Below are 19446 nucleotides of genomic sequence, written 5' to 3'. Positions count from 1 at the left end.
TCACACAGCTAGTAAGTGTCAATTATGTGAGGCCAGATTTGAACTCAGGTACTCCTGACTCCAGGGCCAATGCTCTATCCACTATACCACCTAGCTGCCCACAACCTCTATTTTCAATCCTTACATTCTATAATAGCTCATATTTAAATAAAGGGGCTTATGAAGTTTATAAAATTTTACAATTTATATAGTACTTTACTTGCAATAACCCTTCAAGCTAAGTGGTAGAAGTATTTTTATATTCATTTTAGAGCTGAGGAAATTAAGGCTTAGGACATTTAAGCCATACTTGTCCCAGGTTACACAGCTATCAAGTGTCAACACCAGAACTTGAATCCATATCTTTTGACTCCAAGCCCAGTGTTCTTTCCATCAAACTGCCTCCTGAGCATCTTCTGTGTACCTATACCCATACCTATACATCTGGATACTGCAGAAGGATATAAGAAAAATAAAAAAACACTTGCTGTTGAGGAACTGAAAATCCAGGTATTGCTTGTGTTGGGGAAACAAAATATATATATGAAAAGATAACCACAGGACAAAATGATGAAAGCAGGGAGGTGGTATAGGAGATAGGCCACTTAATTTGTTGTTGTTTTTTTTTTAATTTTGTTTTGCAGGGCCATGAAGGTTAAGTGACTTGCCCACGGTCACACAGCTAGTAAGTGTCAAGTGTCTGAGGCCAGATTTGAACTCAGGTACTCCTGAATCCAGGGCCATTGCTTTATCCACTGCACCCCAGGCCACTTAATTTGACATCAGAAAGACCTGAGTTGAAATCCTTCCTCAGATACTAACTGCATGACCCTGGGCAAGTCACTTAACCTCTCTTAGCTTTGGTTTCCTCATCTGTAAAATGGGAGTGATAATGTCACTTATTTTCCAGTGTTGTTTTGAGGATAATACATGACAAAATATATGTTAAGTACTTTGCAAGCCTTAAAGTATTATGGTGATTCTGCTCTCTCCTGGTTTTCCTCCTACATGTCCGACCATCCCTTCTCAGCCTCTTACTGCATCGTTATCTAAGTCATACCTGGTAACCATGGGTGTCTCCCAAGGTGCTGTCTTGGGCCCTCTTCTCTTCTCCCTCTATACCATTCACCTGGTGATCTCATCGGCTCCCATAAATTCAATTATTATCCCTATGCTGATAACTCTCATATCTATTTATTCAGAAATAACCTCCCTCCTGATCTGTGGTATCAAATTTCCAACAGCCTATTAGATAGCTCAAACTGGACATCCCATCTACAACTCAAATTCAAGATGTTCAAAACTGAACTCATTACCTTTCCCTGACAAATCCTCCCCTCTTCCTAGCTTTCCTGTTACTGTCGAGTATACCACTATCCTTCCAGTAACCGAGGGTCACAACTTAGATATCATCACCAATTCCTCATTTTCTCAACCCTTATCCAATCTCTTGTCAAATCCTATCAATTCTATTTTCAAAACATCTCTCCTCTGAAACTACCAACATCCTGATACAGGCCCTCATCATTTCACACCTGCTCTAATGAAATTATGTGTTCGTTGGTTGTCCTGCCTCAGATCTCTCTCCATTCCAGTCTATTTTCTACTTAGTTATTAGAGTCAGCTTCCTAAATTGCTGATCTATGTCTTTTCCCCTATTTGATAAATTCTGGCTCCCTATTGCCTTCAAGATCAAACAGAAAAATCCTCATTTAACTTTTAAAGCTCTCACAACCTGGTCTCTTCCAATCTTTCCAGTCTTCTGAACCACACACACACAAACACACACACACACACAGAGTCTGAAGTCCAATGACACTGGCCTCCTTGCCATTTCTTTTTTTTTTCTTTTTTTTTTTTAGGCAATGGGGTTAAGTGACTTGCCTAGGGTCACACAGCTAGTAAGTGTCAAGTGTCTGAGGCCAGATTTGAACTCAGGTACTCCTGAATCCAGGGCCGGTGCTTTAACCACTGTGCCATCTAGCTGCCCCATCCTTGCCATTTCTTGAACAACACACTCCATCTCCCAATTACAGGCATTTTCACTGGTTGTCCCCCATTTCTGAAATTCTCTTCTTCATCTCTGTCTCTTGGCTTCCCCAGCTTCCTTCAAGTCTCAGCTAAAATTCCTCTTTCTGCAAGAAGCCTCTGCTGGTTCTTCTGAATGTAAATGCCTCTCCTCTGAGACTATCTCCAATTGAACCTGTATGGAGTTTGTTTGTACATAGTTGTTTGCATGTTGTCTTCCCCTTCCCAGCATTAGATTGTGAGTTCCTTGAGGGAAGGGATGATTTTTGTCTTTCTTTATGTCTCCCCAGCTCTTGGTATAGTGCTTGGCACTATAAATTCTTCTTGACTTGACTTAACTCAACTAACAATACCTGATCATGTACAGTAAATACAGAATGAATGATATGAACAGTAAGTGCTATGGAATCTCAGAGAAGAAAGGGCAACAGTAGTCACTGTGGGTTGGAAATAGCATGAGTAAAGTTTTGAAGGCAGAAATGAAAATGGAATAGGCCGGGAATAGTGAAGAGACCATTCTGGCTGAATTGGAATTTACCTTGGAAAGGCAAATTAGAGTCAGATTATGGAGAGCCTTGAAAGTCAGACTCATGAATTTTTCACTTTAGCCTGTGCTCTAGGGCTCCCCAATCTTTTTTTTTTAAGAAACTATTTCTCAGGGGCAGCTAGATGGCGCAGTGGTTAAAGCACCGGCCCTGGATTCAGGAGTACCTGAGTTCAAATCCGGCCTCAGACACTTGACACTTACTAGCTGTGTGACCATGGGCAAGTCACTTAACCCCCATTGCCCCGCAAAAAAAAAAAAAAAAAAAAGAAACTATTTCTCATTTCCTTCAAGGTCCTAAAATTACTAGAAGGTGGTAAGAAAAATATGCTGATGGTAAAGTTCCTGAGCAAAATGGGAAAGGAAAAATACTGTTGCTTCTATCTATGCTCCCTTCCTACCCCACCTAGAAAGCTGGCAAAAAATTGTAGGGAAGGGAAAAACTCTTTAAGGTAGATTGTGCAAGTCTTTTTATCTCCATTTTAGAGACAAGGAAACTGAGTTTTAAGAAATGTAAGCCTGACTTTTCCTGAGTCATACAGCTAGTAAATGTCAAGACCAGTATTTGAATACATGTCTTTTGACTCCTAGCCCAGTGTCCTTTCTACCAAACTGCTTTCTCAGCATCTTCCAGGTGCCCATACCGTTCAGGAACCAGGATAAGAAGTAAACTAGAAAGCTGTATTCTGATAGCTTTAGAACCCTGCTCCAGGAAACAGAAACATTGTTTGCAGCAATGACATGTTTTCAGATGTGGAGATGACAGTTAGCCATCATGAATAGGACACTTTTTTGGGAGGGGGGGGCAATGAGGGTTAAGTGACTTGCCCAGGGTCACACAGCTAGTAAGTGTCAAGTGTCTGAGGTCAGATTTGAACTCAGGTCCTCCTGAATCCAGGGCCAGTGCTTTATCCACTGTACCATCTAGCTGTCCCCAATAGGACACTTATTAAAGATGTGACCACTTTTTCCTCTCTGAGCATTAGTTTCTTTGTCTATAGAATATAGAATAATAATGCTTTCACCAGTGGAAATAGAACTGGACTTAGAGTCTGAATAACCTGGATTCAAATCCCAGATTTTACTCTGTGTGACCTTGGGCAAGTCATGTCACTTCAGCTTCAGTTTCCTCATCTGTAAAATGAAGATAATATTTACATTATATGATGTATCAAAAAAGTATTAGGAGGAAAGCTTTTTGTAAAACTTAATTCGCTGTGTAATTTATTATTATTATTTCATGTACTTAATATTTTTTCCTCCAGCAGTAGGAATATCTGCTTTGAGTCATTTATACCCATCTGCCTGCTCTCACCTTGTGACTACACAATTCTGAACCAGATGGGCTAAGGCTAAGGGTACAATCTGTTGCTGGGACTAACTGACGCATTCAGAAATTAAATCCATAACCTTAATGTATGAGCATCATTTCCTAACTCATAGAGCTAACCAGACTTTTGTTACTAATATGACCTCTGAGATCTATCAACACTCAGATTCAAATTTGTTCCTTATCAGTCAATCAACAAGCATTTATTAAGCATTAATTTTATTCAAGGCACTATGCTAAGTGCTGGGGATACAAAGAAAGGCAAAAACTCAGCTCTCAAGGAAGTCACATTCTAATGGAGGAGACAATATAGACAAACAACTATTCACATACAAAAACATAGTGTAAATGGAAGGTAATATCAGAAGAAAGAGACTGGGAGATTGGGGGGGGGGGACCAGGAAAGGCTTCCTGCAGAAAGGTAGGATTTAAGCTGAGTGTTGAAAGCAGTAAAGGAAACTAGGAGTTAGAAGTGAGGAGGGCAAGGGAAACATCCAGGGCAAATACACAGAGACAGGAAGTGGAGTGTCACATGTGAGGAATTGTAAGGAGGCCAGTATAGCTAGACAGTAAAGTACAATACATGGTAAATAGGAAAGGCAAGGAGAAAAATTATCATATGTTAAGAGTAGTAATGATTTTTTAAAACCAACTGAAAATTATTGGAAAAATCAACTATGTAAATTATCTATAAATATTGTATAATTTGCATTAGGTGAATTTCCACATTGTATTGACTCTACCCTGGTAGGCTCTCTGGAAAGTTCTATGAGAAACAACTGGGCTAGCTTACTCCCTTACTAAGCAACATCTTGGAGGAGTGCCAAAAATGGAAAGTCTGGCAGTAACTGGATTAGGGGTAGAATTGCCCTCCCCACTCCTGGGATGGGGGGGGGGGGCTCCCAAACCTCAGGATTCTCCCTACCCGCTTTGCAGGGCCTGTTTGGTGGGCTGAATTCCCAGCAAGAACATACTTCCTGCAGACTCATAACTCCAGGCCCAGCTTTCCCTACACCTGTTGTAGCTAGAAGGGCAGAAGCTTTAGACTTCTGTAGATGGATATGAATGTCAGAGAGGGTGGGGTCCCTTAGAAAAAAGTCCATATGAGGAAAGGGACCGGGGAATTGCCACTTAGCTTGTAATTCTAGACTCTTTTCAATCAGGCCCCAACCTACATATAGTCCTATTAGTAGTTCACATTTCTCTAACAATTAAAGATTTACAAAGTAGGCCCAAGGACTCTCTGGAGAAAGAAATGTAAATATCATCATCCCTGTTTTACAAATGAGGAAATTGATGCTTCAGTGATTTGCCTTTCACTTACTAGCTGTGTGACCCTGGGCTAGTCACTTAACCCTCACCGCCCCACCCCCACCCCAAAAAAAGAGTAAAAGAGGAATAATGATATCTGGACTACCTACCCCATAAGTCTGTGGTGAAAGAAGTGTTTATAAAGTGTTATAAAACATAAGTTCAGATTATTACTATAATCACACATTTGATTTTTGTTTTGGTTTTTGTGAAGCAATTGGGGTTAAGTGACTTGCCCAGGGTCACACAGCTAGTAAGTCTCAAGTGTCTGAGGCCGGATTTGAACTCAGGACCTCCTGAATCCAGGGCTGGTGCTTTATCCACTGTGCCACCTAGCTACCCCACACATTTGATTTTTAACATCTAAGTCAATTCCACAAATATTTATTAAACACTTACTATGTGCATATTCATATATTGCCTCCTATAGCTAATTATCTTTTCATGTATATACGACATCTAGCAACTATATAATACATTCCTTGAAGGCATGTCTTATACTCTTTCCATATCCCCAGTAGTGTTTTTTGCACAAAGTAGGTTCACACTAAATAAGAATATAAAAGGATTTCTTCAGTGTGAGAAACTTTCCTTCACTAAAAAAGCAGCTAGCACTCCATCTCTACCTTGGTAGATAAGTCTTAAGGAGTTGCCTGAGTCACATAGAAGTTAAGCGACTTTTCCCAGTCATATAACTAGTAAATGTCAGAAGAAGGATTTGACCTCAGGTTTTCCTAACTCCAAGCCCAGCACTCCATTCACCTCTGCCACATCACTTATACACTCAATAAATACTGGAGTGATTTATTGAGAAGGGTCGTTGGACCCTAAGTATCAGAACAGAGGACTCCCTAAGCTTGGTCTGTGTCAAAAAAACATTTTGTCCTCTGAATTCCCTCCTGTCCTTGCTCTGGGAATCTAGCTCCTCCAAAAGGTCTGTTCTGACCAACCCCACCCCAGAAATGCCCTTTCCCATCTCTGAATTCCTAGTACATTTGTAATCTGTCTCACATGCCAGAGTCATAAGTAGACATTTTGAGACCCCAAGGCAAGAAACACCGAAGGGCACTTGGGTCCAGCTGCAATAAATGCACCTTCAAATTAAACATGGGAGACATGCCCTGACACAGGCCTGATGAGGAGAGACACCCAAACTAGCTCATGAGGGGAGACCCTGGGTGACTGTGAGATTACTGATAAGGAGAAAGTTACCCAAGGAAGGGCTGGGCAGGACCTGGGCAGGGAGGAACTCATTTAGAGAATAAAAGGTTGGAGGAAACAAGCTACCCGAGTTTCCAATTTAACGAATTATTCTAGTTAATTAGTTGCCACACTTCTGAAAGAGTGAAAATACAGTCAGAATATAAATGCAACTAATTTTGAAATTGAATAATATTTTTAAATATAATTTGAAATTTCTTCACCCTCTCAATTTTTTGGTGCCCTGGGAAAAGCCCTGGTTGCCCAGCCTCATTCGAGTTCTGAACACATCTTCACACTTAATTAGGAAGGCATGCAGGGAAAGGGTGCGGAGGGAAGCACAGGATAAGGTGGCAGCAGAAATAGATTCTAATCTCAGCCCTATCCCTAACTATGTGACCTTGGTCAAGCCATTTAACCTTTGGGGGGGGACCTTCGTTTCCTTCTAGATTTTGGACCACTGATTCTCCATCCATTAAATGAGTAGGTCAGCCGAGATACTCTCCAAGATTCTAAAATTCCAGTCCGTGACTCTGAGTCAACATGTGATTGTTTCTCCAGTTATGTCAAGTAAGATCTTACCTAACTAGACAGTGAGCCACGCTTCCTATTTCTTTTGTATTCTCACAGTACTTGGCATATGCTCAACACATAGCAGGCACTCAATATGTGCCTAATAATAATAATAATAATAATACACATTTTTGTAGTAGTTTACACACATTATTCTCACTCAACAACCTTGTGAGATTAGAAGTGCAAATAGGATGATCCCCAGTGAGGTGGAGTCTAAATGACTTACCCAAGGTCACACAACTAACTAAATAGTGCAGCTGGGGCTCCTAGTCCAAGTTCACTGTTCTTTCCACTCTATTGCCCTGCCTCACATTTCATGTTTGCTGAACGAAGGCATGACACAGAGGATGAACTTTGAGATGGGGTCAGCAGGGCCTGGGTCCCATGCTCTAGGCTGAGGTCGGTAAGGATCGTTTGCAGCAGGTTATACGAGAAGAGGACTCCCTCAATCTTTTAATACCCTTGGAATGAGATGGTGAGGAGGCTGCCTTGGCTAGCATCCCACCTGAAATCTCTCTATGCCCCTGTTTGGAGCTCATTAGAGCAACACCGATTACACTTCTCCCATGGTCTCACTGACGTTATCTGAGGGAAGATAGGCAACTGGCAGTGTCCCAGACCAAAGGCAGTGCCAGGCAGGAGATGCCCTCCCAGTGCCCACAACCTCATATTTTCCTCATAGAGACAGCCTGGCACACTCATCCACAGGAGAAGAGGAGGGGAGCCTGTGGCCTAGAAAGGGTTACAAAGAAGTCAGGTCACTGAGGACAAGTTATTCTTCAATTCCACTTCCCTGGGAACTGTCTCTTCCTCCACCCATTCCATGAGGGATTAGGGATGAAGGGGAGGCGATTGCTGTACAGGTCCCCAACTAAAAAGTATGAATGGCTAATTCCTCTGTTCCATCACCCCCACAATAGCTCAGCCAAGAGACCTTGTGAAGGTTCAGCTCAGTTTATTTTATTTCATTTTTAATTTTTTGTGGGGCAATGAGGGTTAAGTGACTTGCCCAGGGTCACACAACTAGTAAGTGCTAGTCAAGTGTCTGAGGCTGGATTTGAACTCAGGTTCTCCTGAATCCAGTGCCAGTGCTTTATCCACTGTGCCACCTAGCTGCCCCCTCAGTTCAGTTTAAATACCCCAAGCCAGCACCTCACTCCCTATCCAGAAAGGGGGCAACAAAACTTAAACTCAGGAATGATTGAGCCCTTAGTGTTAGGGGGGCTGGATGAGAAAGAGAGGTGGGATTCAAAGAGGGGATGGGAGTATCTGAATAGACCTATCTATGAGAGAAGAGAATTAAGTCTACAGCCCACTAGGCAGCAACAGGGACTTTCTTCATTGCAGGAAGTCCTAAACAGGATTGTTACTAGTCCAGAACTGGAATTTGTCCCCATCTAACCCCCTCATAGCTCATTGCATTCTGCCCTCGACCCTCTTCAGGCTTGAGAAGCAATAAGGATCAGGATCGCTAAGCTGGGGAGGTGTTAGGGCGTTCAGGGTTCTCACCTTTCATCAGGCTGAGCCCCTAGGAGACAGGGAAACTCTGCAGCTGACCTCTCTGGAGGTCAAAGCCAAACCCTCCTTTCAGTAGCCTCGACGCCTCTTCTACAGGGTGGGCTAAAAGTCATGATGTTTTAATAAGTTTTAAAAATTATTTTTCTTTATTTTTTGCCATTTACAAGATTTGATTTTTCACATATAATATAAATTCATTTCCTGTACATACTGTATATGATGCTATGGTATTATCAATTTTTTTAAAAATAAAGGAGTTATTAAATATTGAAACCTTTTCGTGACTTTTGGACCACCCTGTATTATTCCTCCTAGAGCTGGAATCCTAGTGCTAAGAGAGGCCTGTGGAGGAGCAGCTAGATGGCGCAGTGGATAGAGCACTGGCCTTGGAGTCAGGAGTACCTGAGTTCAAATCCAGCCTCAGATACCTAACACTTACTAGCTATGTGACCCTGGGCAAGTCACTTAACCCCTATTGCCTCACTAAAAAAAAAAAAAAAAGAGAGAGGCCTGTGGAATGGATAAGGAACCCAAGGTTTTACCCTGAGTATAGGCCTAACCTAAAATTGGCTCCCCCATCCCCCAAAATCGTCACACCAAATTCAAATAGAAATGAGGCCACTAAACCATACATGTCATATGGGGTATATATTGGTTTCGAAAACCACATATTAATATTATCCATATTTTATTTTAATTAATTTCATTAAAGTTTTCCCAAATACATTTTAATTGGGGGGGGGGCAGGGCTATTTGGGTTAAGTGACTTGCCCAGGGTCACACAGCTAGTCAAGTGTCTGAGGTAAAATTTGAACTCAGGTCCTCCTGAATCCAAGGCTGATGCTTTATCCACTGCGCCACCTAGCTGTCCCTTCCCAAATACATTTTAATCTGGTTCCTGTATATGCTGACCAGCAGTGTGTTTGACAACTCTTGCCCCAAAACATCTCTCTTCAAGACCCACTGCCTGGAATTCCATATTAAAGTTTTATTCCTTTAAATTAAAATTTTGATCCCTCTGAAACAACAAATCTTTCAGGAAGGTAATATTTTAAATAATCATCAGTATCTTAGTTTGAATAAGTTTCTAATCCTCTCCTAAAAGCAGAATTTGGTAGAGAAGAGGAGAAAGAAGGTACAAGATGACTGGGGGGGGGCAGGGTGGCACAAAATGTAAAATGACATAAAATGGGGAAACTCTGCACCATAATTTCCATTTCAGTTCATTAAGAGCTTGATGTAGTGGAAAGAAAACTGGACTGAGTCAGAAGACCTAGTTTTCAGTCCCTGCTCTGCCACTAATTAGGTGTGTGACCTCGAGCAAGTTACATCCCACCTCTGGGCCTCAGTTTTCTTATATGTAAAATGAGGGCTTTGGATTCGCTTGATAGCTATGTTTTAGGAGAAATTCTCAATCTGTGTCCATGAACTGGCATTTTATCAATATTTTGATAACTGTATTTTAATATAATAGGTTTCCTTTGTAATCTATGTATTTTATGCATTAAAAAACCCCATTATTCTGAGAAGGGGTCCCATGGGCTACCAAAGGGTATACAACACAAAAGAAGGTTAAAAACTCCTGTTACAAAAGTGGTGTGATGTGTTGGAAATAGTGCTAGACTTAGAGACTGAAGAACTGTTTTCAAATTCCATCTGGCAGGGCTGCTAGGTGGCACAGTGGATAAAGCACTGGCCCTGGATTCAGGAGTACCTGAATTCAAATCCGGCCTTGGACACTTGACACTTACTAGCTGTGTGACCCTGGGAAAGTCACTTAATCCTCATTGCCCCACAAAAAAACCAAAACAAAACAAAAAATTCCATCTGGAACAATTACTAGCTATGCGTTTATGGACAAGTCATTCAACCTCTAAGCAGTTCAGTTTCCTCATCCATAAATTGGGGACAAGAATAATTGTAATGCTTTCCCCACTGGGTTGTTGTGAGTGAAAGTGCTTTAAAGCACTACTTAAAGGTAAAGTATTATTTGTCTAAGGTGCCTTCCAACTTTAACAAACATGTTGATTCACCTGATTTCATTCAGGCCCTGCTGGATTTCTAGACTAACAGGTTAATTGTCTGGCCACCAGCCTTTCCCTGGTCCCAGTTCAAAGACACCCCTAGGTCAAATTCTCAAATACAAATCTTCATCCTCTTAGTGCAGAGAGTAACCTTTTTAGAGCCATAGTCTCCTGTGAAAGTCTGGTGAAGACTATGGGCTCTTTCAGATATTAATGTTGTTTATTTTTTAAATTCATAATTGAAAGAAATATTATCTTTAAGTTAGAAGTTAGTGAAAATAAAGGTGTCATTTTTCCCATCCAAGTTCACGGATCATAGAAATCTATCCATGTTGTGGGGGTCTATTAACCTCCAGGTTAAGAACCCCTGCCTTAGGGGGCAACTAGATGGCGCAGTGGATAGAGCACCAGCCCTGGAGTCAGGAGTACCTGAGTTCAAATCCAGTCTCAGACACTTAATACTTACTAGCTGTGTGACCCTGGGCAAGTCACTTAACCCCAATTGCCTAACTAAAAAAAACAAAAAAACAAAACCCTGCCTTAGAAGAAAATACCTACATGGAAGCTCAGATCATCAAATTAAATTCTGCATTGTGATGATACCAAAGCAGGAGGGTAGCAATAGCTCAGAATTCCATACAACCTGACTTGTATCATGTCACTGTAGTTGGAGGAGGTGGAGGAGAGGGAAAGATAATACAAGTCCTCTTAACACAGACAAATATAAGTCATGATATACAAATTCCAGTTCCCCTAGATAAGACATAATCTTTATGCCCATTTTCTTCACATCTGAAAAGTCTAGGTTTGCAGTTAGAAATGACCTCCTTAGTCAATATGTTATTCTCCATTCTAGCTAACTAGGTCAAACTCCAAACTTCCTAAAGCATCTATCTTTTCTTCCATTTAATCCCAGCTCCTTCGTGCAACTCTAAACCCAAACAGGCCTATGATCTGCCAAAACTCATCCTTTCTGTCTCTCAAAGCACAACCATAAGCTTGCCTCCTCTAGTTAAAGGATCTTAGTCATGAACACATAACCAATCTGCCAAACCCCAAAATTTCAATAATGTTTGAGTTTGCTAGATAGATTCAGGGCTAGATAATTTTCAAGATAATTTTATATGCACATTTATTACATACCAAGTCTAGCTTTCCCTGTTTTGAAACCTTATGACTTAATAGAACTTCCTTCTCTTCTGAATAGCCCATGTGAAAGAACATCCATTGATAAGAGTGACTTTCAAATTAAACTGAGACACATGTATGCACACATCTAACCCTTTCCCTACATCAGAAACTAAAACATTGGTTTTTTTCATGCTAGTAATTAATCTGTAGGAAGCACCTTGGTGTAGTGAGGGAAACCCTCAATCAGGAGTCAGACAATCTAGGTGCTAGTCTTGATGCTACTGCTAACTAGCTGTACAATTTGAGCTAGTCAACCTTTCTGGGCCTCAGTTTCCTGAGAGAGAATCCAACTAGATAAACATTAAAGTTGCGGACAACTTGAATATTCTTCCAAGAACTCCTCAAGTTCTAAATTTCTATATTCTTGTTTTGTTGTTTTTTTTGGTTTTGGTTTTTGCAGGGCAATGAGGGTTAAGTGACTTGCCCAGGGTCACACAGCTAGTTAAGTGTCAAGTGTCTGAGGCTGGATTTGAACTCAGGTCCTCCTGAATCCAAGGCCAGTGCTTTATCCACTGCGCCACCTAGCTGCCCCTAAATTTCTATATTCTAAGCTTTTCCAGCTCTATATATGATGGGCCCCTTTCAGGTCTGCCATTCTAAGTTCTATGGCCCCTTTCAGCTCTACCATTTCTACCAGCTTCTTCCAGGTCTATATTCTAAGTTCTAAAGTTCCTTCTACCTCTAATAGTCTATGATTTCATTATGATGATTTAACGTCTGATGACCAAGTCAGTTTACACACCCCCAGATCTTTAGAGAGGAAGAAAGAAAATGCAGCTTAGAGAGCTTTGGTTTGTTTCAGGATCAAGCTGGCCCAATCATGCATGGTATTCTCTAGTCCTAGAGGGTGGAGGGAAAGGGAGGGAGGAAGTAAAGGGGTTCTCTAATTAGAATATGACCCATAACACCTACCAGATTGGTCAGCCTCTACATTACTGGTTTTATGGAAAACAAGAAAAGGCCCTTTAATCACAGATTGGGCATGAGAGTTGGGCAGGGCCCCAGCCCCTCAGCATACCTCCCTATTGTATATGTAGCAAGCAGCAGGGCAGTATCACTAAGAAGGTCACTATGAATGACAGCCACTTTCTGGGAATCATCAGAAACCAGACCTTAGGGGGTTTGCTGACTATAACCACAAGCTCTCAAGGAGGGTCAAGTTACCATTGGAGCACCGAGGGACCAACAGTGCCAGAGCACATCAAATAGGAGCTTTCGACACTATGGTGACAAGATAGTCTGTGAGCAGGAGAATCCTAGGAGAACTGGGATACAGTAGAAGAAAAGGCAGGGAAGCATCCAGATCTAACTTCACATCTCCATGTCAAATGGATAGGCAGCCATTATGTTCCTAAACCAATCTTTGCCAATGAGTGCCAATTGTTAGGCAGCCCACAGAAATATTTTCCTAACTATGACTCTGCCCCCACAGGAAGCTCCTGGGGAGACAGATAACTGAAAGCATCATTCTTACCATGCTCTCTGAGTACGGCTGCACAACAGATGTGTGCCCTCTTCCCCATCCCCATGGTCTGGGTAATTACTACAGAATCTCTGGCTGGACCTGTAGAATGCCTCCCCAGGCCTAGTCTAAGAAGAAGTCAAGGTGGAAGGCTGTCACAGTACACTCATCTCTCTCCTCTTTTTAAAGACCATTCCTTTGTACAATGGAAAGAACACTGAAATAAGAGATAGATCAGACTATGCTAGTGTATGACCTTAGGCAACTCATTTTCCCTTTCTTGGCCTGTTTTCCCTTCTGCAAATTGAGGTTTGGGCTAACTTATTTCTGAGTAGCCTTTAAACTCTAAGATTTTGTGATTCTAAGGTATTTGAGAGGGATATCACATCCTTCCATTGTACATAAATCACTAAGCCAGGTCATTGAGATAAAGACTGGAAAAGGATCATCCTTCAGGAAAGGGGAAGTGGACAACAAACTTTAAAAGTTTGTTTAAAAGCTTAAAAGTCATAGCAGAAAAATGGGATGTTGCTATGGATGTGGCCCACATGGGCTTATCTGCGTTTTCTAAGGGCATTCTGGGTAGAGAAGCTAGATATCAAACAGATGATGACCAGGGAACAGAGGTTATATTAAGCCTTAAAACAGGGGCTTCTGAAAGGAAAAACCCTATCCCACCCAAAGAGCTTAACCCAGAGTTACTCAAGAGCATACGGGATGGAATCAAAGAGAGGGAGAAAGAGGCTACCTTGGAAATCTTCCTCTGTAAGGAATGGGCAGGGCTTTAAAAGGATAACCTGCCTCCTCATTCTTCTTGATTCTGCCACCAGAAGTCCACCCAGTGGGGACACCTTGGGGTGGCTGAGTAGAAGTAGAATGGGCTTGGAGTAAGGACATATAATTTATCATAAGAACGGGGATACATAGTTCCAACCAAAGATGGAAGAGCTACCATTCAGAGGGTAGAATTTACCTCTGTGGGGGGTAAAAAGAGAGCTACCGTTCTTTGTGGTGGAATCTACCAAGGGAGGCGCCAATCCAGGGACATAATCAGCTGCAGTCTGGGGAGGTGAGCAAAATAATTCTGGAGGTGGTATCTCCCAAATGGAGGTAGAAGAAGAGTCACCTCTTTCCTTAGAAGTAAGACAAGGTTTCCATCAAAGCCAGATATCAACAAAGCAGAAAAGTCTAAGATGAAAAGAGAAAGACCCTCTCCCCTTATCCTCTCTCCATGATGGATAGAAAAGGACAAGAGTCTAAGGAAAGAATCTTGCCTACCCACCCACTGGGGTCAGGGAGATAACAGTCCACACAGGGTTCAAGCCCCTTTCTTTAGAAGGAAGGATAAAGGATATCCTTAAAAGGCTAAAACTCCCTGACCCCCTGGCCCGTGTGACAGTGCAGGGGAGGCAGCAGCTGTGGCCCAGCAGGGTGGGGGGAAGAGGCCAGAGCAGGGGAGAGCCAGGGAGAGTAGGGGTGGTGGCGGCAGCTTGGGGCTCAGGATCCAATTACCAAGCTGTTTCCATACTTAGCCACCTGACAGCCGCCTGGAATACGCAGCAGCTTCTGCCGTTGCAGCCCCAGGGAGACCAAATTAACTCAAGGGCAGACAAGGGCAGGGCCCAGCAGCACATGCTGAGGTCTGCAGGCCCCTTCCCCACCCCTCTATGCCTGGGGAGAGGTGCTTCTCCATCAGGCCTGCCACATTCCACTTCTAACTGTGACTGCCTACCAGTAGGCAACAGAGTGAGGATGGCATGAGAGAGCGGATCAGAGCTCAGGTCCTTGAGTGTCCCTGGGAGCACAGAATAGCAAGCTTAGGCCTAGGCTGGGAGTGCTCCATCTTGAAAAGCCAAAATGGTAGTGGGGAGGAGGTAAGGTGGTCAGAAGATCCTGAGCCCCTGAAGCAGCTCTCCCCATTGCACTCCTGAGAGCATGGCTGAGAAGAGCCTAGCCCCAACTACTCGTGCACCAGGACTCAAATCAAGGGAGGGGTAGCAAACTGATCCGGTGTCCTCTCCACAGCCTATAAATAACTTCCATGCTGTAACCCAAGCTACCTTCTCGACCACACAAAATGCTGAGATGTCAAAAGAAAAGCAATAGCTCTGGACCTCTTTTCAATCCCACTCCTGCCTGACCCCAGGCCAGACCCTGTTCCAAACTCTGTCTTGATTCTCCATAGAACACAATCACTATCTCCTTCCCCATCCTTGATTCTGTTCCCAGCTGATCTCAGTCCTACAAAGCAGAAAGGCACCTGGAGTTTCCTGCCACCGTCTCTTTCATTGGGCATGTATTTGAAACAGGTGACCTCTAAGACCCCTTCTAATTCTAAGATTTGAGGGGTTTCCTCCAGAGGCTCCCTCGAGACCAAGGAGTTCCCCACTGCCCCCAAATCCACTTCCATTCCCAATCCCATCCTGTATGTATGCCCCTCCAAGGTCTGGCCTAAGATCCAGGCTGACTGCTCATTTTAGAATTTCCTCCCCACCCCCACCGACAGGCTCCCCACCTACCCTTGGTTCCCAAACTGCTTCCCACAGTTCTAGTACCTAATCCTTCCTCTGCCACTGCAGACACAGGGGAGGTCAAAAAGGTGATAGCTGGATGAGGCCAGAAAGCTAGGAAAATCTGACGTGAAGGAGTCTGGAACCTCCCCACCCCAGAAAAGACTTTCAGAGTGAAAGCTGGGAGACGGGGGTAGGAGGGGGTGGGCCAGGGACAAGCAAAATCCCCTTTCCAACTTTTCTCATTTGCTAGGTTCCTCAAACCCCATTGTGTCCAGCCACCTAAGCCAAGAAGTTTGCCTGCCTCCCGCTCAAAGAAGGGTCATACCTGCTTTCCCTGAGAGCAGGAGAGAAGCCATGCAGCAGCAGAGCAGAGCCAGCGTCCTCATGGTGACTGCCAAGAACTCCCAGTTGTTCTGTGCCTCTATTTATATGGTGTCAGGCAATGGGGGGGGGGGAGAAAGGGGAGGGAGAAGGGTCACACAGTCACTAGGACAACCAAGCCAATGTGGCAGGGAAAAGCCCTCAAAGTTCTCTCATTACTTTGTTGAGAAGGCCACTAATACTTGGATCCAGGAGATGAGACACCTAGCTTTGTCTTCCTCCTCAAATGGGCAGCCTGAGCCTACATGAAAGTGACTTGCCACCCACCACCATAAGGAAGAAGTTAGGAGAGGGAGAAGGGTGAGCCCAGAGTCAGGACTTTGCCGGCTTCAACTCTGCCTTGGGGAAAATGGAAGTATTAAACAATACAAAGTGGTCTCTTTAGAGTGTAATGAATGAGTTCCCCCAGGACAGGGAGTACAGAGACCTGCGTTCTAATCTTTGTTCAGACATTAACTTGATGTGTAACCTTGGATGAGTGAACTCCCTTCTCTGGACATCACTTTCCTCATCTGTAAAAAGGTGTGCTGGACTAGATCATTATCATAGCTGTAATAGTAGTTTATTTTATTTTTTCTAATTACGTGTAAAGATAGTTTTCAATGTTCATTTTTGTAAGATTTTGAATTTCAATTTTTTTCTCCCACCGTCCTTTCTCTTCCCTCTCCTGAGGACAGCAAGCAATCTGATATAGGTTATACATTACAATCATGTTAAACATATTTCCACATTAGTTGTGTTGTGAGAGAAGAATCAGAACAAAAGGGAAAAAACACAAGAAAGAAGCAACAACAAAAGTGAAAATAGTATGCTTCAATCTGCATTTGGATTCCACAGTTCTTTTTTCTGAATGTGGAGAGCATTTTCTATCAAAAGTCCTTTAGAATTGTCCTGGATCATTGTATTGCTGAGAAGAGCTAAGTCTATCACAGTTGATCATCACACAATGTTGCTGTTACTGTGGACAATGTTCTCCTGGTTCTGCTAACTTCACTCAGCATCCATCGGTTCATGGAAGTCTTATCAAATTTTTCTGAAATCTGCCTGCTCATCATTTCTTCATATAGTCCCTAGGTTTGCCTTGGCAGGTAGACTCCCCAGTCACAGCTTCAGAGCTGGAGTCTTCCAGAAGAGCTCCCCTAAGACTTCTAGAGTGCTCTACACATATCCGTGTTAGCTCCCAGCGAGAATGTCAGCTCTTTGAGGTCAGGGATTGCTTCCTTTTCATTTTTGCACCCCCAGCACCCAGTACAGTGCTGGCACATAAAAGGAATTTAATAAATGCTCATTGATTGACTGACCTCAGGTGCTTACAATCTACTTCTAAATCATTACCTTGAACAAATAACTTGATTTCTTTGAATTTCAGCTTCCTCTTCTCACAAAAGCAGAAAAGAATTCCTGCCATGACTGTCTCATAGGGTTGACATGAGAATCAAAAGAATGATAATTATGTAAATGTTTTATAAAATGTGAAGTGTTGTAAAATTTAATTTTACTAAGCTTATTACTTTAGAACAAAGGGGTTGGATCTGGGCAGACAACACACAAAGGCAATGGTACTTGGAAGTAAATGTCCTGAAAGATTGTGTTACAGCTGAGGAAACGAAGAACCTGGTGATTTGCTCAAGGTCACACAGGTAGCAAGTGTCACAGTTCAGATTTGAACCCAGCTCCTCTGACTCAAGATCCAGGAATGTTTCCATGACACCAAGCTATTGCTTCTAGATCTAAAAAAAATTCTACAGTTCTAGAATTGCCTGAAAAAGCCGAGGATGAGAACCTTAAACATTAAATTTATATAAAACCTTAAAACAAAGAGATGAGGAAAACATGGATTTAGGGAAAGCAGTGTGAGGTAATAAAGAAACTACTAGACTCCCAAAACTTGTGCTCTTATCACAGTTCTTCCACTAACTGGTATGGCTTCAGATAAATTACTTAGCTTTCCTGGGCCTCAGTTTGAAGGAGGCTATTTTAGGACAAATAAAAGGAAGTCCTAACTTGTTTTACACATCATGGATATACTACCTGTTACTCCTAAGAGGTAGTATGGGCTAGAAATAGAAAGGCATTCAAAACGAACTCAGGGATGACAGAACCAGAATGGATAATAAGGAAAATTAGGGTGCTTGCTGTCAAGATCAGCCAGAGAGGACAAGCTCCACGTTTAAGCCCCTTTTGGGGACAAAATGCTAGATAGGCAGCACTATGGAATGAACCAGATCAGAAATTTTTTACGTTGTTATGTAGGTAAAGCCTTTGGAGAGTGGGGAAAAGAGGGAATGGGTCCAGTACCAGAGAGCCAGCCCTGAGATTCCTTCCTTATGTCGAAGGAACAAGTTGGTGTTCCATCACCTCTGCAATGTGCTGTCTGATGCTGTCATAATTAGAGCATGTGATGGACCCTGTGAGCCAGGCTTCAGAAGCTGGGTGGGAAGCAGACACCAGCTTGTCTAAGGGAAAGCAGGATATCACTCAGGGTGTCTGGAAACAAGAATGAGACAGGAGATGGGGGACAAAATGTACAAAGGCACATGAGCGAGATCTGTCCTTAGGAATAGGAAAGCCAGAAGAGCCCAAATCTGGGGAAAGAAGAGGACCTGCCCATAGCTTAGATGGGTTAAATGGGTTTGAGTTGAGATTTAGTTGGTGGTAAGCCCTATTCAGAAATCAGTGATGACCTTGGGCAAAGTCATCTCATTTCTCGGGGCCTCCATTTCTTGATCTATAAAATAAAAGGGTTGGATTTGATTATCCTTAAGGTCCCTCCTTTAGGCTCTGTCATTCTGTAATTCTAAAGAAGGGAGTGAGGAAGTTAGAGGAGACTTCAGGAGAAGCAGTGCATCTTTTTAGTAGATACAGCCTCAGATTTCAGCTTGTAGTGAACGATCCGTGAGCATGGTACCTAGAATCAGAAGGCCCTGGGTTTAAATCTATCCTTTAGATGTGAACAGGCAGTTTTCTGACAAAGAAGTCAAAACTATCTATTGCCATATGAAAAAATGCTTTAAATCACTATTGAAGGGGCAGCTAGATGGAACAATTACTAGCTGTGTGACCCTGGGCAAGTCACTTAACCCCAATTGCCTCACAAAAAAAATTTTAAAATTTAAATCACTATTGATCAGAGAAATGCAAATTAAAACAACTTTGAGTGCCACCTCACACCTATCAGATTAGCTAATATGACAAAAAAAGAAAATAATAAATGTTGGAGAAGCTGTGGAAAAATTGGAACACTAATGCATCATTGGTGGAGCTGTGAAGTGATCCAACCATTCTGGAGAGCAATTTGGAACTATGCCCAAAGGGCTATAGGACCGTTCATACCCTTTGACCCAGTGGTACCACTGCTAGGTCTGTATCCCAAAGAAACCATAGAAAAG

The 19446-nt window shown here is 42.6% G+C and overlaps 1 protein-coding gene across 2 annotated transcripts in view; it reads right to left on the bottom strand.

Annotated features, from left to right (window-relative positions):
• Positions 1 to 16078, bottom strand: part of SRL (sarcalumenin) — a 70111-nt gene extending 54033 nt beyond the window's left edge. Inside the window, exon 1 of one of the 2 annotated variants that reach the window (XM_043976775.1) lies at positions 16002 to 16078. In XM_043976775.1, coding sequence (XP_043832710.1) covers positions 16002 to 16062 — 61 coding nt within the window. In that variant the 5' untranslated portion in view covers positions 16063 to 16078. The remainder of the gene's footprint in view (positions 1 to 16001) is intronic. The other variant, XM_043976774.1, reaches the window with a different exon arrangement.
• Positions 16079 to 19446: the final 3368 nt, after the last annotated feature.

The sequence above is a fragment of the Dromiciops gliroides genome, chromosome 1, assembly GCF_019393635.1.
Source record: "Dromiciops gliroides isolate mDroGli1 chromosome 1, mDroGli1.pri, whole genome shotgun sequence".
Taxonomy (NCBI): domain Eukaryota; kingdom Metazoa; phylum Chordata; class Mammalia; order Microbiotheria; family Microbiotheriidae; genus Dromiciops; species Dromiciops gliroides.
This window is presented reverse-complemented; position numbering and strand designations above follow the sequence as displayed.